This window comes from Camelus ferus, chromosome 17 (genome assembly GCF_009834535.1).
Source record: "Camelus ferus isolate YT-003-E chromosome 17, BCGSAC_Cfer_1.0, whole genome shotgun sequence".
Lineage (NCBI taxonomy): Eukaryota > Metazoa > Chordata > Mammalia > Artiodactyla > Camelidae > Camelus > Camelus ferus.
In genome coordinates this window covers 15,836,063-15,850,627 of record NC_045712.1, presented here as the reverse complement: position 1 = coordinate 15,850,627, position 14,565 = coordinate 15,836,063, and the positions used below count along the sequence as shown (strand labels likewise).

The 14,565-nt window shown below is 43.1% G+C and overlaps 1 protein-coding gene across 1 annotated transcript in view; it reads left to right on the top strand.

Moving 5' to 3' along the window:
* PTPRG (protein tyrosine phosphatase receptor type G) overlaps positions 1-14,565 on the top strand; it is a 654,052-nt gene that overhangs the window by 607,535 nt on the left and 31,952 nt on the right. The window contains 2 exon segments of the mRNA XM_032458153.1: positions 1,909-2,000; positions 9,257-9,353. Of these exon segments, the coding sequence (XP_032314044.1) occupies positions 1,909-2,000; positions 9,257-9,353 (189 nt within the window).

Sequence of the window (14,565 nt, the reverse complement as noted above, 5' to 3'; positions counted from 1 at the left end):
TGATCATGGCACCAAAAGTTTATTGGGAATCGCCAGTTGTAAACTGTCGTCACATAATAAATGGCGCCCTCAACCTATTACACTATTAATCATGTTAGTTTGCTCTTGGAGACAGTGTTGTGTCTCTCATTTCTAAGTAAGTAGGAGAGAGGTGCCTGCCGTCTGTGTGCTGGAATGTTCGTGGAGCCACGCTGTGTCCCGTATTATTTATTTTGCCTCTTGTCCAAAGATGAGTTTATTCTTGGGGTAATCTTTCACAGAGGCTCCAATTTTATTTACATTAATCCTTTACTCAACCTAAGATCTTTTTTTTGCCACTTGATCATTATTGTAGAATTTGCTTACTTCTAAACATTTGAAGTGAAGTGATCAGATAATTTGGGGAATTTTTCTTGAACTGTGCATTCTGCTAAATATTCTGGGGAAGCATGTTTGGCTCGCCTCACTCTGTTAATGGCGGTTACATCATTATGGGAGCTATAGATTTCTTGGGCGTGCAAAGTGATTGCATATTCATGAACATCTTCAGTCCTGAAATATTTGTAAATAACTTGGCAATTTTATTTCATAAGGTGGCCTATTAAAATGATTAGGTCTTTAATTGCTCACAGGGAGAGAATTTGTGCCTCCTGAGCATCACCTATTTGATAAGTAACATTTCTCCGCTAAGCAGTTTGGATCATGGGCGTTGATAAGTCACCTTCCTGAAACAGCGTATATAAGAGATGCTATTTTCCGCTGAAGAATGATTCAAGTTTGAAAATGTCAATAGATGCAGAAAGCCACCCCAGAGCTTTGCTCTCTCGAAAGAAAGTAGAGAAGGAATGACATAGTCAATGCTAACTGTCACCAGATGAAGAGAAATCAGATTGTCAGGCCTGGATCTATAACATTCTTGCCAAAGTAGGACCTCATTTACACATACAGATCTTCATACCCTTTGCTAAGAAAAGCATCTGTGGCAGTTTAGATGTTTGTGCGTTTGCCAAAGATCTTTCACTCTGAATAAAGTAAATGTCATGTCTGTTGTTTATCTCAAATTCAGCAGAGTATTTTTAAAAGGAAATATTTGCGGGGGAGGGTCGCAGGAAGTGGGGAAGGAGGAGGCTGGGGAGCTCCAGTTCGCGGGGTGTGGCTGTTTCACGGCAGAAACTCCAAGTAGCAGAGTGGATGTGGGTAAATGAGTTTTAAAACACACTTTGGGCTCAGGCGTGGAAAATGCCCCTTTGAAGTGACAACACTCCAAGTCAATTAATTGCAAGGTAGCGTTTTCCTGAATCTATACCTAGTCTGTCAACACCAAAAAAAAAAAAAAATCCACTTAATTCCATCAGACGGGTTATTTGGCATTGTGTAGACACAGCTGTCTCGAACTAAAATTGTGAACACTTAAACATAGATGACACTGCACCCGAAGCCAGCTGGTACAATGGCACCGATCTGTAATTGCCTATGAAGATTGCTGAAGACTTCAGGGATTGGAAATGGAACTTAACTGCTCCAGCTTCAAGCTGGACCCCATTCAGTAGCAATTTACTTGAAAACCTAGGTTGTGATCAAATTTCTTAACAAATCAGTAACCTTAATAAGTTCAGGATCTTAGTTAGGAGTAAGACGTGGTGATTTCACTATGTAAATTGCCTTAAATATTTAAAAAAAAAAAAAAAAGGTAATTCTTTACTGGCCTTTTTAAAAAACCGTATTTAACCCAGCTTGTAGGCACTCAAAATCAGGAGACCCGAATGTAAAAGAAATGTTAAAGACTTTCCTTGAGGACGTCTGCTTCAGATTATGGAATTTTATCACTCTTCGCAAAAACCAAATATTTGCCTTTGGTAATCCCCTTCCAGTGTTACTTGTCTCATGGAAGTGTTCTGTGTGACTCTGAATGTTATTTTATTCCCACAGATGACATGGAAGCTATTCCTGTGAAACAGTTTGTGAAACACATCGGTGAGCTCTATTCTAATGACCAGCACGGGTTCTCCGAGGATTTTGAGGTGCGTTTCAGAACGGGAAATTCAGCTCCAGAAAGCTAACTCTCAGATTACAGGGATTTTTTTTTTTGTAAACTTGAAATGAGCATATTCCAAAAACAATAACTGAGGGAGGTGGGGACTGATTCTCGTTTCTTTTCCTTCCACTTAGAGTTTTAGCAGGCGTATCTTTTCCCAGTAAAAATGAGGTGAAAGGGAGTTGGTTGCACAGTTCCTGAAGGTCTTTTCTGTGAAAACGGGGGCAAAGTCAGATCCCCCTTCACCTGCGTTCTGACCGGGACAGCAGTCATGATGCAGATGACAGGGCTCCTGATTCCGTGGACGCGCAAGGTGTTTCAGTGGAGACGGCAGGTTGGGAGCCTGAGGAATGGGATGCTGGCTCCCCCAGCAGTGATCTTTCTTATCCTCCAGCTAGTCATTTCATCCCTGATCCCCAGTTTCCTCCTTTTAAAAAATGGCACTGATGTCACCTACATCCCCAAAGTTGGTAAAAAAAACAAATGAGTAACATGTTTGAAAGTGCCGGGGTAACTGTCAAGCCCACGCAAAGGTTGATCGTTGTTGTTTTCGTGATTATTAATCCTTGGAGAGGAGACACAGCCGTCTGATTCTAAGCACTGGTGTGCAGGAAGCAAGGTAGAGAGCAGCGCCACCACCCTGCCAGCGCTGGGGTCCGTGCCAGTTCAGCAGTGACAGGGTGTCAATGAGGAGCTATTAAACAGACTGCCCTTTTCTTCACTGAGGCGCTTAACTAAGGCACATCTCTGGCAGCAAGAGTTGTGCCGAGGAGGCCAAGTTTTCATGGCAGCTCAGCTGTCTTCTAGCTTTGTGGGGAAGTCGATTCCTTTCTCTGTCTCATTTCTACTTGAAAATGGAAACGGTGGTGATGGCGCTGACCTGCCCACCTCTTTTATGCAGTTGGTGTGCGGGGCGGGGGTGGGAGGGTAGCTGGGATGGGGGAGGCAGACGGAGTAACGGAGGCTGAGCGCTCCAGCCAGGAGCTACACCGCTGGGAGGTGTGATCATTCCGCGTGGAGCATGAGAAATAAAAAGAGGACCAGAAGCCCCCATCTCTGTGCAAATTTGGGGTCCCCAAAGGCCATCCTAAAGGCAGTTATATTGACAACTGGTTTTAAATCAAGTCTCTCTCCTAGCTTTTGTGTTTGTTATTGTTCTATTTCTTGGGCAGAAGCAAAGCAAAGATGGGAGAGAGAAGGTCCCCTCTGATTTATTCTGCAAAGTCTGACGTTTCATGGACCAAACAAAAACATGTCAAGTGTTTAATGCAGCTATTAGATGCTGACCGAAAAAAGGTGCCTATCCAGCTACAAAGAGCGTGGTTTAAAGTCAGGCATTTTATATTCATGAGGACAGCGAATGTGTGTGGTGTTCAAGTGATTTAGTTCAATTGACTGCTGGCTGGATGACTGAGCAAGAATATTGAGGCATTTAACAATGTTGATGGTATTCAGGACAAACATTTATCCTCTAGAGAACAGAACTTGATCAGGATGATCAAATGCAACTCCAGTTTCTCAATTATTTATGATTTGGGACCCCAGTGCTATTCATCACAGCTGGTTTTGACACCATTTAATTATTCAAAATAATCAGCTACACCTCTGTAAACTTGATCTGACTTAAAATGGGCTTTGCTGCATCAGAATCATGCCGGTTAACAGATCCTGGGCACCTGCACCCTATTCCTCTCCTACAGAAAATACTGTGGCTGGAAGCTTTTTTGTCGCCTACACTGAATGAACTCTGTAGCTTAAGTATTAGTAGCTGGTATCTTTGGGATGTTATTTCACAATCTCTCCTGGTTTGAAAGGTTTCCAATCAGGGCTTTTCAGAGGAGGAAGAATGTCCTTTCTCCCCAAAAGATCAGTCAGACAGCAATGTAAAGGGGGTCAAATGAGTCAGTACAGGTACTTACTAACATCCTGACGTCTTCAAATTTAGGGGAAATCTGAAGTATTTTACAGCAGTGGTCGTATTCCTTTTTGGCACCTCAGCTTAGAAAAGAAAAAAGGTAACAGGCTATATAAGAAACTATCAAGGCTGTTGTAGAAACGAGATAGTAACAGGCCATCAAAAAAAAAGAAAAAAGAGGTCAGGACATGAGATTTCATGTAATTTAACAAGACTAAAACAAAGCCTTCATGATGGTAAGAGAGTAGGAACCTCAAGTCCAGATTTCCAGATCCTTTTATGTGGAACAGTGGCGGCCGGCATCCCCTTAGCACTGTTGCGTGGATGACCTCACTCGTTCCTCAGAAACACCCCATGAGGTGCCTGCCGTTTTACTGTCCCCGTTTTACCGACGAGGAGCTTTACCCGTGAGGAAACGAGGCACTGGCTGGCTCAGTTACGCGGTGGCAGCAGCAGGGTTTAAGACCAGGGCTTTCTGACTCAAGCCCGCACGTTTAACCTTGATGCCCTCCAGGCTCCCTTGAAGTAAGTCGTGGCCCGTGTGAACGAAAGTCAAAAAGCAGTAACCAAGATGATCAGCGACTGTCTGAAAGCGATCGTGCAGCTGACAGGCCAAAAAGTCAGAGTTCCTTCGCAGGAAAAAAAAAAAAAAGGAGAGCAGTCAAAATAAATAGCCCCCACCTAAGAGAACTAGGAGCCCAGTATGTAATCTTCATGGTCTAGAGGCCTCCCAGAGGGCCGAGAATCTGATTTCTAGAAATCTTACGTAACTTCTGAATTGAGGCCTGAAAGTAGTCAAAGAGCAATCTTAAGATGATAGAGAAAACCGCTTAACAGGTAATATTTGGCCATTAAGGGGAGATAAAGCCACTCACCCTGCAGTCGCTGAGTACCTGCTGCTCTCTGGACATTGCATAAGGTACAAGGATGAATCGATGAATCGGACAGAGAAGGGTTCAGTCTGGTGGGGGCCAGGGAAGAGCAGAGTGGACACAGCTCAAGTAGACAGAGGGCAAAGCCAAAAAAGTGCAAATACAGAAATGAAGCACTGGAGGAGTACAGAGGAGAAAGGCTCCTGTGGACTTTGGTTGGGTATTTCCTCAAAAGTTCTCTTCTGCCCTGTCTTGTGTTAAAATCTTGGATGGAAATGGAGAAAAAAAATTTGGTGAATAGCTGTCATATGTTCAGAACTTTGCTGCTTGGAGGAGAATGAGAAACGATTCACTGGTAACATCGAGTCTTTGTCTAGAAGTGATACTGAAAGCAAGCTTTTTATCCTTGTCAGATAAGTTTTGGAGGCTGGTAAAAGCTGGGGACGTCACACCTCTAGCAGACTTTGCAGTCACTGGAAATAACATCAGTCCTTGTCTCAGGACAGCGTTCCGGGACTGTTCCCTTGGCTCCCTTACCTGACTTCAACCTCACACTTCCCCAGCCTCTCCAGTCATAATCCATGTGGCTCCCAGAGGCATGATGCTAGAATACAATCTTGCCAAAAAGGGGTAGCTCCAAATGCCCTGTGGGTCAACAGAATTAATAGGCAGGGGTCAGGAGCATCGTAGACTGAAAGGCTGAGTGCATAGATGAGGCCAGAGGTCCAACACCCCTTGACAAGATCCTTTGGGGAACCGGGTCCATTACAGTCAACTCCAGCTGAGCTAAATTTGGGCCAGATGCTCATCTTAAATCAAGAGAACCAAACTTTGTCCACTTGAGCCCATGCACCGAGGGAACCAGCGGCCACAGCGGCTTTATGTGAGATGCAGATTTCTCGTGTTGCCGACGACACACGTATGGGAGTTGCTGGACAGAGGGCTGCTCTATCCTGCAGGACGGCAGAAAATGATGCCTGTCGAGTTTCCTGAGCCTCTGGGCCAGAACGCCAGTTTGGGTCTTAAATGTCCTAAAGGAAAACATTTAAAACTCTTATCATGAAAATAATCATAGCTGGTTAAATTGAGGTTTTTCTGAAGAGTAGGAAAAGGGTGTGTTAGTCCAGTTCCACAAATCGTACATGAAAAATAATTCTATCTTATAGACCAGCTGCAGGACGATGCGTTGTGACATAATCTCCAAAGACGGGTTGGTTTTCTGGAGGGTAAGGCCGTCATTGAAATGAAGCCACACGGGTTCGAATCGGGGAGAGGACAGGCATTCTTAGCCAGGTAAAGGGCACGGAAGCAAAGACCAGGAGGCTGTTCAGTCTTTTCAAGGGCCGTAGAGTTAAAGCTGCCTGGCACTGGGAAGGGAGAGGGTGGGAGACAGAGTGAGACCTTGAAAGCTCAGCTGAGGGAAAGGCCAGTCCCAGCAGCATCTGAAGAAGGTGAGCGTGGCAGCAGTTGGCAGCCGGGGTGGAGGAGAGCGGAGGCAGGAGGATGAGCGCCACGCGCGGGCCCGGTGAGGGCCGGCCCTGCGTCCGGCACCACGCCCGCACCCAGCGGGGGTCATGAGCTGAGCTCCGCGGTCCTCTGGGGCGCGGTCCCCTGAGCACACCCGTGGGCAGCCTGAGCCCAGACTCTGAGAATGTTCTGCAGACTCGGTCTAACACTTGGTCACCAGGTCCCAAATATTTTCTTCTCATCGTGCTTCACTGTGAAGCTAAGTGATCGGAAAGATTCCTAGATCTGTTGTGGTTGAATTGTGTTTGTTTTTTTTTTTGTTTTTTTTTTTTTTTTTTCCAAATTGAGCTGCGGCCCGGGAGGACAGGAAGCCTCCATGTGCCCTTCCAACAGCCTCTTAACGTCCGCAACTCCAGGCGGGAGGTGACTGAGCCGGTCGGTCATCTCCTAGGAGTTCTGACTCTTTTATCAGCTTCTCATGTTTTTGTTGCTTTTTAAAGTTTTACTTCCTTTTAAATTTCTTGCTTTCCGTTGGCTCTTTCCTGAGGCGATATGCCTGTTTGTAACTCAGAATACTCATTTTGAGAACCTCAGCTCTGTTATGTGGACAGTGAAATACAAACAAACTTATCTCTTAAAACTGTTTATCAAGAGTGCAGAGTAATGTTACTATACACACTCTAGTGGCCAGGGTCACTTCAAAGGGTTTTAACGCCTATGAAAATCACATTAACTCTGAAATGCCAGCTCTGATGGAAAAGAAGCCACTCCAGGGTCCGATGATATTGTCAGCATCTAAATGAGCTGGGCAGGGCTGCAGGGTTTTACAGATGACATTTATTATCCATGAGGCAAAATCGGAAGGCCCTAGGCAAGCCCCTTGGGTTCTAATAAAATCAGATTTAACATTATTTATGACTCTTCTTTGTTTTCTGCCATTCACATAATTGGAAAAGTGAAATAGAGGCAACGGATCAGACCAAGGGTTTTAGATAACGCAGGGTCTGATTGGCCGTACTGAATGACCGCTTCACACAGTGCAGACAGCTGCTCCCAAGCCGTCCCGGTCAATTGCATTATGCTGTAATAGATGCCCAACTTCAGTCCATAGCGTGTGGTCAGATGCAGACAATGGGGGAAAAACATGTCAGTAAACGAAGCAAGTCTCAAACTACAGTCCTAAAGGCTGAAGTCTCAGCACAGGATATCTGAGCACCTCAGCCCTGAAGAGGTACCTGCCAGAGGTACGGCCTTCCAAACCCAGAAACAGAAGCACGTCAGCCTATTTCGTGCATTTGTCGACAGAATGAATTACTGTCCTCCAGAACGCAAATGCATTTGCAAAGGATTTCTGCGCCTGGAACTTCTCAAAAGGGTGCGCCTCAGGCTTTCAAGGCAGTTCTAAAAGGCAGGTCCCCCAAATGTGAGTACGGCTAGCAGTCCTTCTGTTCTTGGACGTGTTAAGATGGCAGACTCAATGCATTGTGCTCACGCTTTATCATCTACGTTAGAGAAAAGAGCCAAAGGCTTCCTCAGACCCTTGAAACCAGCGTTTCCCAAACCGTAGGTTATAAGCCATTTTAAATAGAATAGCAAACATCAGAGTTGATCACATTCAGTACAAGTAAGAAAAGCTTAAGTATTGTAATAAAAAAATATTTTTTGGACAACTGGTAATGCCCACAGTGATGAAAAATTAAATATACAGCCTCGGAGAATCAGATGTCCGTGAATGTGGTTTCTTTGACTAGATGATGACCCTGTGTTTTTCTACCTTAGTTAAGTTGTTTGAGGGCGGTGAGTCCCTTCTCTGTGCTTTGTGAATATAAAAAGGCAGCCAGTTCCATGTTTGATTATGCATGACGTAAATGCTGTGGAAATCACCCGTAATTGCCGTTGCCAGTCCCTCATGAAGAAAGTCTGCGTGCTTGTAAACTCTGGTACATCTGTCACGTGGAAGACGCTTCTGCTGATAACGTTGTGTCGCTGCCCCTGCTCTCTGTCGCAGCTGTGCGCTGCTAATGACTTCCCTTATTAAGTCGGCTCCAGTACTTTCTGGGGTTTGAGGCAGACAGGGTAGGAAAATGTGGCTTTTTAGCAACCTCCTATTAGGCTAACAATGATTTTTCTATCCATGGCAAAGGTTAGCTGGAGAGAGTGGCTCCTCCCACTGCTGTTTTTCTAAAGAAGGATAACGTACATAAAATTTGAGTTAACAAATAACGCATCAGAGCCACATGTATTTGAGTCAGATACGACAACTGAGTGGGTTCTGTGTTAATGTCATTTCAGGACTGGGTCTTTATTGTCAATTTGCAGTCTGTTAGTTACAAAACGAGGCTGGAACAGGGGAGGGCATAGCTCAGTGGTAGAGCGCATGCTCAGCACACGCAAGGTGCTAGTCTCATTCCCCAGCACCTGCACTAAAATAAATGAGTAAATAAACCTAATCACCTCCCCCGAAAACAAAAAAATCAAAACAAAACGAAACAAGAAGAGGCTGGAAGGACTGTCAGCATATTGAAAATCATGGTGGAGACAATTCTTCTGCGTGGAATATTCCTGTTCAGCCTTTCAGACCTGGGAGAGTGATCTCCTGTCTAAAGCTTTACTTCCTCTTTGCTTCCATCACAGTTTCTTCAGGCCTCTTTTCTGTTAATCACATTTGACTGCCATCATCTTAGTGCCTGTTTTTCCCGCCCATCAGACTGTGACATATTCAAAAAGAGACACTGCTTTGTAATCCCCACGCATAGGTCATAATACGGAATAAAGTGGATGGTCGATGAATTAGTAAAGAATGAAATCCTTTTATTTTGTATTTCGCAAGTTGAGTTTGGGGAGGTAACGGTGGCCAGAGGCTAGGGAGTGAGTAAATACTCTGTGCTTTTGGATGTAAATAGTTCCTTTCTTTCTGTGACCTTACTGGTAAATCTCTAAAGCGTGTCTAAAAGCCTTTGAAATCTTCGTGTTTGTTTTCTTCACTAGGAAGTCCAGCGGTGCACGGCTGACATGAACATCACTGCAGAACACTCCAATCATCCAGATAACAAGCACAAAAACAGATACATCAACATTTTAGCCTGTGAGTAATAAACTTTAAACTGTCTTCAGCTGCGAGGAAATTAAATCTTCACGCTGGGTGTAAGCTGTAAGGCAAGCAGTGAGAATCAGGATGCCGAGAGAAAGCGACACTTGCAAGTTAACCTCTCGCTAGGCCGTCTTCAACAGTGTCTGCGAAGAAGAGGGCACATTTTCTGCCCCCTTCATCTTTCTGGCAGACCTCTGCCTGGTAATCAGGTGATGCAAGGAGATGTTCTGAGCTTCTCTGTTTTCACATGAAGTGATTTCATAACCGATGCTGGGAACCAAAATTTAACGTCACTAGGCTGTCTTGACATTGTTTCTAACCAATGAGAGGCAAGTCTTTCAATACAAATAGAAGTAATGCGAATTGAGTCACGGAAGCTGAACTTCAAAGCAGTCTAAGATTAGGTAATTGGTTTATGGGTCCCTGTGGCCCATGTGCTTAGTCCCGTCCAACACATTTCCAGGGTCAAGAGTGTCCTGGAAGTTGAGGACTCAAACAGGTGTTGTTCTTACAGGCTCAGGGGTACCCTAGGAGGACTGGCTGCTTCTGTGGCCAGAATGCCACTTGTCACGGACACTGGGGCTCAGGTGACTGGCAGAAAATCTGTGCTTCAGTATTAAGGGCAGGGGCCCAGGCGTTTATGGTTAACGTACACTATAAGGAACACAGTACATAGTTTTATGTCACGGTGCATTTAAATTGATCCACTTAAATTTGCACACCATGGCAGATAGTTTTTTTTATGAAACATTGGTGAGGTGTATAATTCACATGCCATATAAAATGCACCCATTTTTAAGTTAATTAGAATTTGAATTTAAAGTGAATTTTCAGTGGTTTTTTTTTTTATTACAGTCACAGAGTTGGACAGCCATCACCACTATCCAATTTTAGAACATTTTCAGCATCCCGGCCAGAAACCCCTTACCCATTAGCATTCACTCCCACCTCCTACTTTTCCCATGTCCCTAGGAACTGCTTATCGACTTTCTGTCTCTCCGGGCTTGCCTGTTCTGGACATTTCCTATCAACACAGTCATACAGTATGTGGTCTTTTGTGTCTGGCTGCTTCTACTTGACATGATGTTTTTAAGATGTACTGATAGGAGCTATGCCCTTTGTCCGGCTGAATAATGCTCCATTGTGTAGATACACCACATTTTGTTTATTCATTTATCATCTGATGGATATGTGAGTTGTCTCTACTTTTTGACTATTATAAATAATGCTGCTCTGAACGTTCGTGTGCAAGGTTCTGTCTAGATATGTTTTTCAGTTCTCCTGGCTGTATGCTAAGTCTAGAATGGCTAGGTCATATGGTAACTTGATGTTTAACGTTCTGAAGGACTGCCAAACTGTTTGCCAAAGCAGCTGCCCCGTTTTACATCCCACCAGCAATATATGCAGGTGCCAGTGTTTCTGCATCCTTGCTAATAACTTGTTAGTTTTGTTCCTTTGATCCTAGCCATCCTAATGAGTGTGAGGTGGTACCTCACTGTGGTTTTGATTTGCATGCCACTAATGATTCGTGATGTTGAACACCTTTTCATGGTTTGATTGGCCACCTATGTATCCTCTTTGGAGAAATGTCTATTCAGATCTTTTGTTCCCTTTTTTTTTTTTTTTTTTTTTTTGGATTACCTGTCTTTCTCTTGTTGAGCTGTAAGAGTTCTTTATACATACCAGACAGCAGTCCTTTATCAGATACCGGGTTTGCAAATATTTCCTTCTGTTCCATGCGTTGTCTTTTCACTTTTTGATGGTGTCCTTTGAAGCACAAGTTTTTATTTTTTTTGTTGTTTTGTTTCAAGATTTTCTTTAGAAATAATTATAGATTCAGAGGAAGGTATAGTTGATGTACAGGGAGGCCTGTCCACCCTTCACCTGGTTTCCCCAAGGAACATCTTGCACAGCCGCAGAAAACATCACAGCTGAGAGGCTTAACATTGAGTTCCCTCCGTCCACAGAGTTTATCCTCATCTCACCAGGTTGACGTGGAGTCATTTGTGATATTAACAGTTTTAAATGTGATCTGTGGAATCATTTGGAGTGTCTCTGCTTAGTACAGAGAAAGGCATCAGTAGGAAACATGGCATCACGATAAACTTACGTGGACACCTAGTTGGTTTTTCACTTGTCTTATTGGCTATATTTTTGCCTATACATGCATGTATTCATTTTCATATTCTTTTCTCATTAAAGATTATTACAAGATACTGAATATAGTTCTCTGTGCTCTACATAAGAAACTTGTTTTTTTTTTTTTCGTTTAATGTATTTTTGTATATAGTGGCTAACATTTGCAAATCTCAAACTCCCAAATGTATCCCTTCCCACACCCTTTCCCCTGTAACCATAAGATTGTTACTAAGTCTGCAAGTCTGTTTGTTTTGTAGATGACTTTATAGTGTCCTTTCTTTTTAGATTCCACATATGAACGATCTCATATGGTATTTTTCTTTCTCTTTCTGGCATACTTCAATTAAAATGATGATCTCTAGGTCTGTCTATGTTGCAGCAAATGGCATTATTTTATTCTTTTTTATGGCTGAGTGGTCTTCCATTGTATAGGTGGACCACAGCTTCTTGATCTACTCATCTGTCGATGGACATTTAAGTTGTTTCCATGTCTTGGCTTTTGCAAATTGTGCTGCTGTGAACATCGGGGTGCATGCATCTTTTCACATTAGAGTTCCCTTGGGATATATACCCCGAAATCGATTGCTGGTAGGTCTGTTTTTAGTTTTTTGAGGAATCCCGATACTATTTTCCATAATGGCTGCACCAAACTGCATTCCCACCAACAGTGGAGGAGGGTTCCCTTTTCTCCACAGCCTCTCAAGGATTTATCTTTCATGGACTTTTGAATGGTGGCCATTCTGATCGGTGTGAGGTGATATCTCAGTAGTTCTGATTTGCATTTCTCTGATAATTAGTGATATTGAACATTTTTTCATGTGCTTCTTGGCCATTTGTATGACTTCACTGGAGAATTCCTTGTTTAGGTCTTCTGCCCATTTTTGGATTGGTTTTTGCTGTTGTTGTTGTTGTTGTCGTTATTAAGTTGTATGAGCTGTTTATATATTCTGCAAAGTAAGCCTCTGTCGGTCACATCATGTGCAAATATTTTCTCCCATCCTGTAGCCTGTCATTTTGTTCTGCTTATGGTTTCCTTTGCTGTGCCAAAGCCTTATAAGTTTAATTAGGTCCAACGTGTTGATTTTTGCTCTTATTTCTGTTGCCTGGGTAGACTACCTTAGGAGAACATTGCTACAGTCTACATCAGAGAATGTCTTGCCTATGTTCTCTTCTAGAAGATTTAGTGTGTCTTGTCTTATATTTAAGTCTTTAACCATTTTGAGTTTATTTTTGTGCATGGTGTGAGGGGGTGTTCTAACTTCATTGATGTACATGCTGCTGTCCAGTTTTCCCAACACCGCTTGCTGAAGAGACTGTCTCTACTCCATTGTATATTCCTGCCTCCCTTGTCAAAGATTAATTGGCCATAAGCCTGTGGGTTTATTTCTGGGCTCTCTGTTCTGTTCCATTGATCCATATGTCTGTTTTTATGCCAATACCACACTCTTCTGATTACTGTAGCTCTGTAGTATTGTCTGAAGTTTGGGAGAGTTAAGAGTTATTCCTCCAGCTTCGTTCTTTTTCTTCAATATTGCCCTGGTAAATCTGGGTCTTTTGTGATTCCATATAAATTTTAGGATTGTTTGTTCTAGCTCTGTGGAAAATGCTCTGGGAATTTTGATAGGGATCGCACTGAATATGTTGATTCCCTTGGGTGGTGTGGACATGTTAACAGTATTAATTCTTCCAACCCATGTGCGTGGAATATCTTCCCATTTATTTGTGTCGTCTTTGGTTTCCTTCATTAATGTCTCGCAGTTTTCAACTTACAGGCCTTTCACCTCCTTGGTTAAACTTGTTCTTAGGTGTTTTATTCTCTTTGATTGTAAATAGGATTCTTTTCTCAGTTTCTCTTTCTGATAGTTCATTATTCGTGTATAGACATTTCAACAGATTTTCATGCACTGATTTTTGTACCTGCAACTTTACTGAATTCACTCAGTAGCTCTAACAGATTTTTGGTGGAGTCTTTAGAGTTTTCTGTATATGATATCATGTCATCTGCGAACAGTGAGTTTTAACTTCTTCCCTTATACTTTGGATGCTTTTATTTCTTTTTCTTGTCTAACTGCTCTGGCTAGGACTTCCATACCATGACATATAAAAACGGCCAGAGTGGACATCCTTGTCTTGGTCTCGGTCTTAGGGCAAAAGCTTTCGGCCCTTCACCATTGAGTATGACGTTAGCTGTGGACCCATCACATACAGGCTTAGGATTTCTATGTACAGGATCATGTCATCTGTGAATACAGTCTTACCTCTTCCAGAAAGAATGTTAAGAGAACCAAAAGTCATTTTGGAACAAGAGTATTTGTTTCAGTTGTCTGAGAGACTCAGGAGAAGGAGAAAAAAGAGAACAAGGAAGAAGAGTCAAACCTTTCTTTCTCTCCAGTCTTTGGATGGGCTGACTCTGGCAGTATTTGTTGGCCAGCTCAGTCAAGGCTCACCTTCCTGAGAGTGTGACGACTTGTCCATCCACATACTTCATTTCTGACCATGTAAGTCAGGCAGACATACACACATACGTGCCTTGCATGTGTCTGCACACATCATCCTCTCCACCAGAGCATCCTTTGCTTCTAGCGACCTCACTGCCTTGGCTAAAAGTATGGGACAGAGAAGAGGGAGGGGAAAAAAGGAACTTCTGTGTGATGTGCCGAAGGGTCGTGGTGTTTTGCTAGAAAAGCACCATTTCTGGTTAGATGTGTTTTTAATGTCACAGGTTCATTTGAGGTTTTACTTTCACAAAATCAAATTAGATGTCGTTTTAAGTTAATAAGTTCAGAGGGTTGCGTTTTGGTGTTCTCTTGGCCACTTGGTCAGATTCTCAGTACATCACCTGTCACCGCGGTCTCCCCATATGTTAATGCCTTTGTATAGCAAAGCACAGCATGGGAAGGTCACAGAACAAGTAAAAGTAGCCCATGAATGTGCCAGAAACCCAAGTAAGAAGCGTCTTCTCTCAGGAGCCATCACAGCTTTCACAGTATATATGGATGCCACCTCCTATAATGATCTTTGTAGCCAGTCCTGTTACCTTTTTGATTAACTGTGAATTTTGTAACCT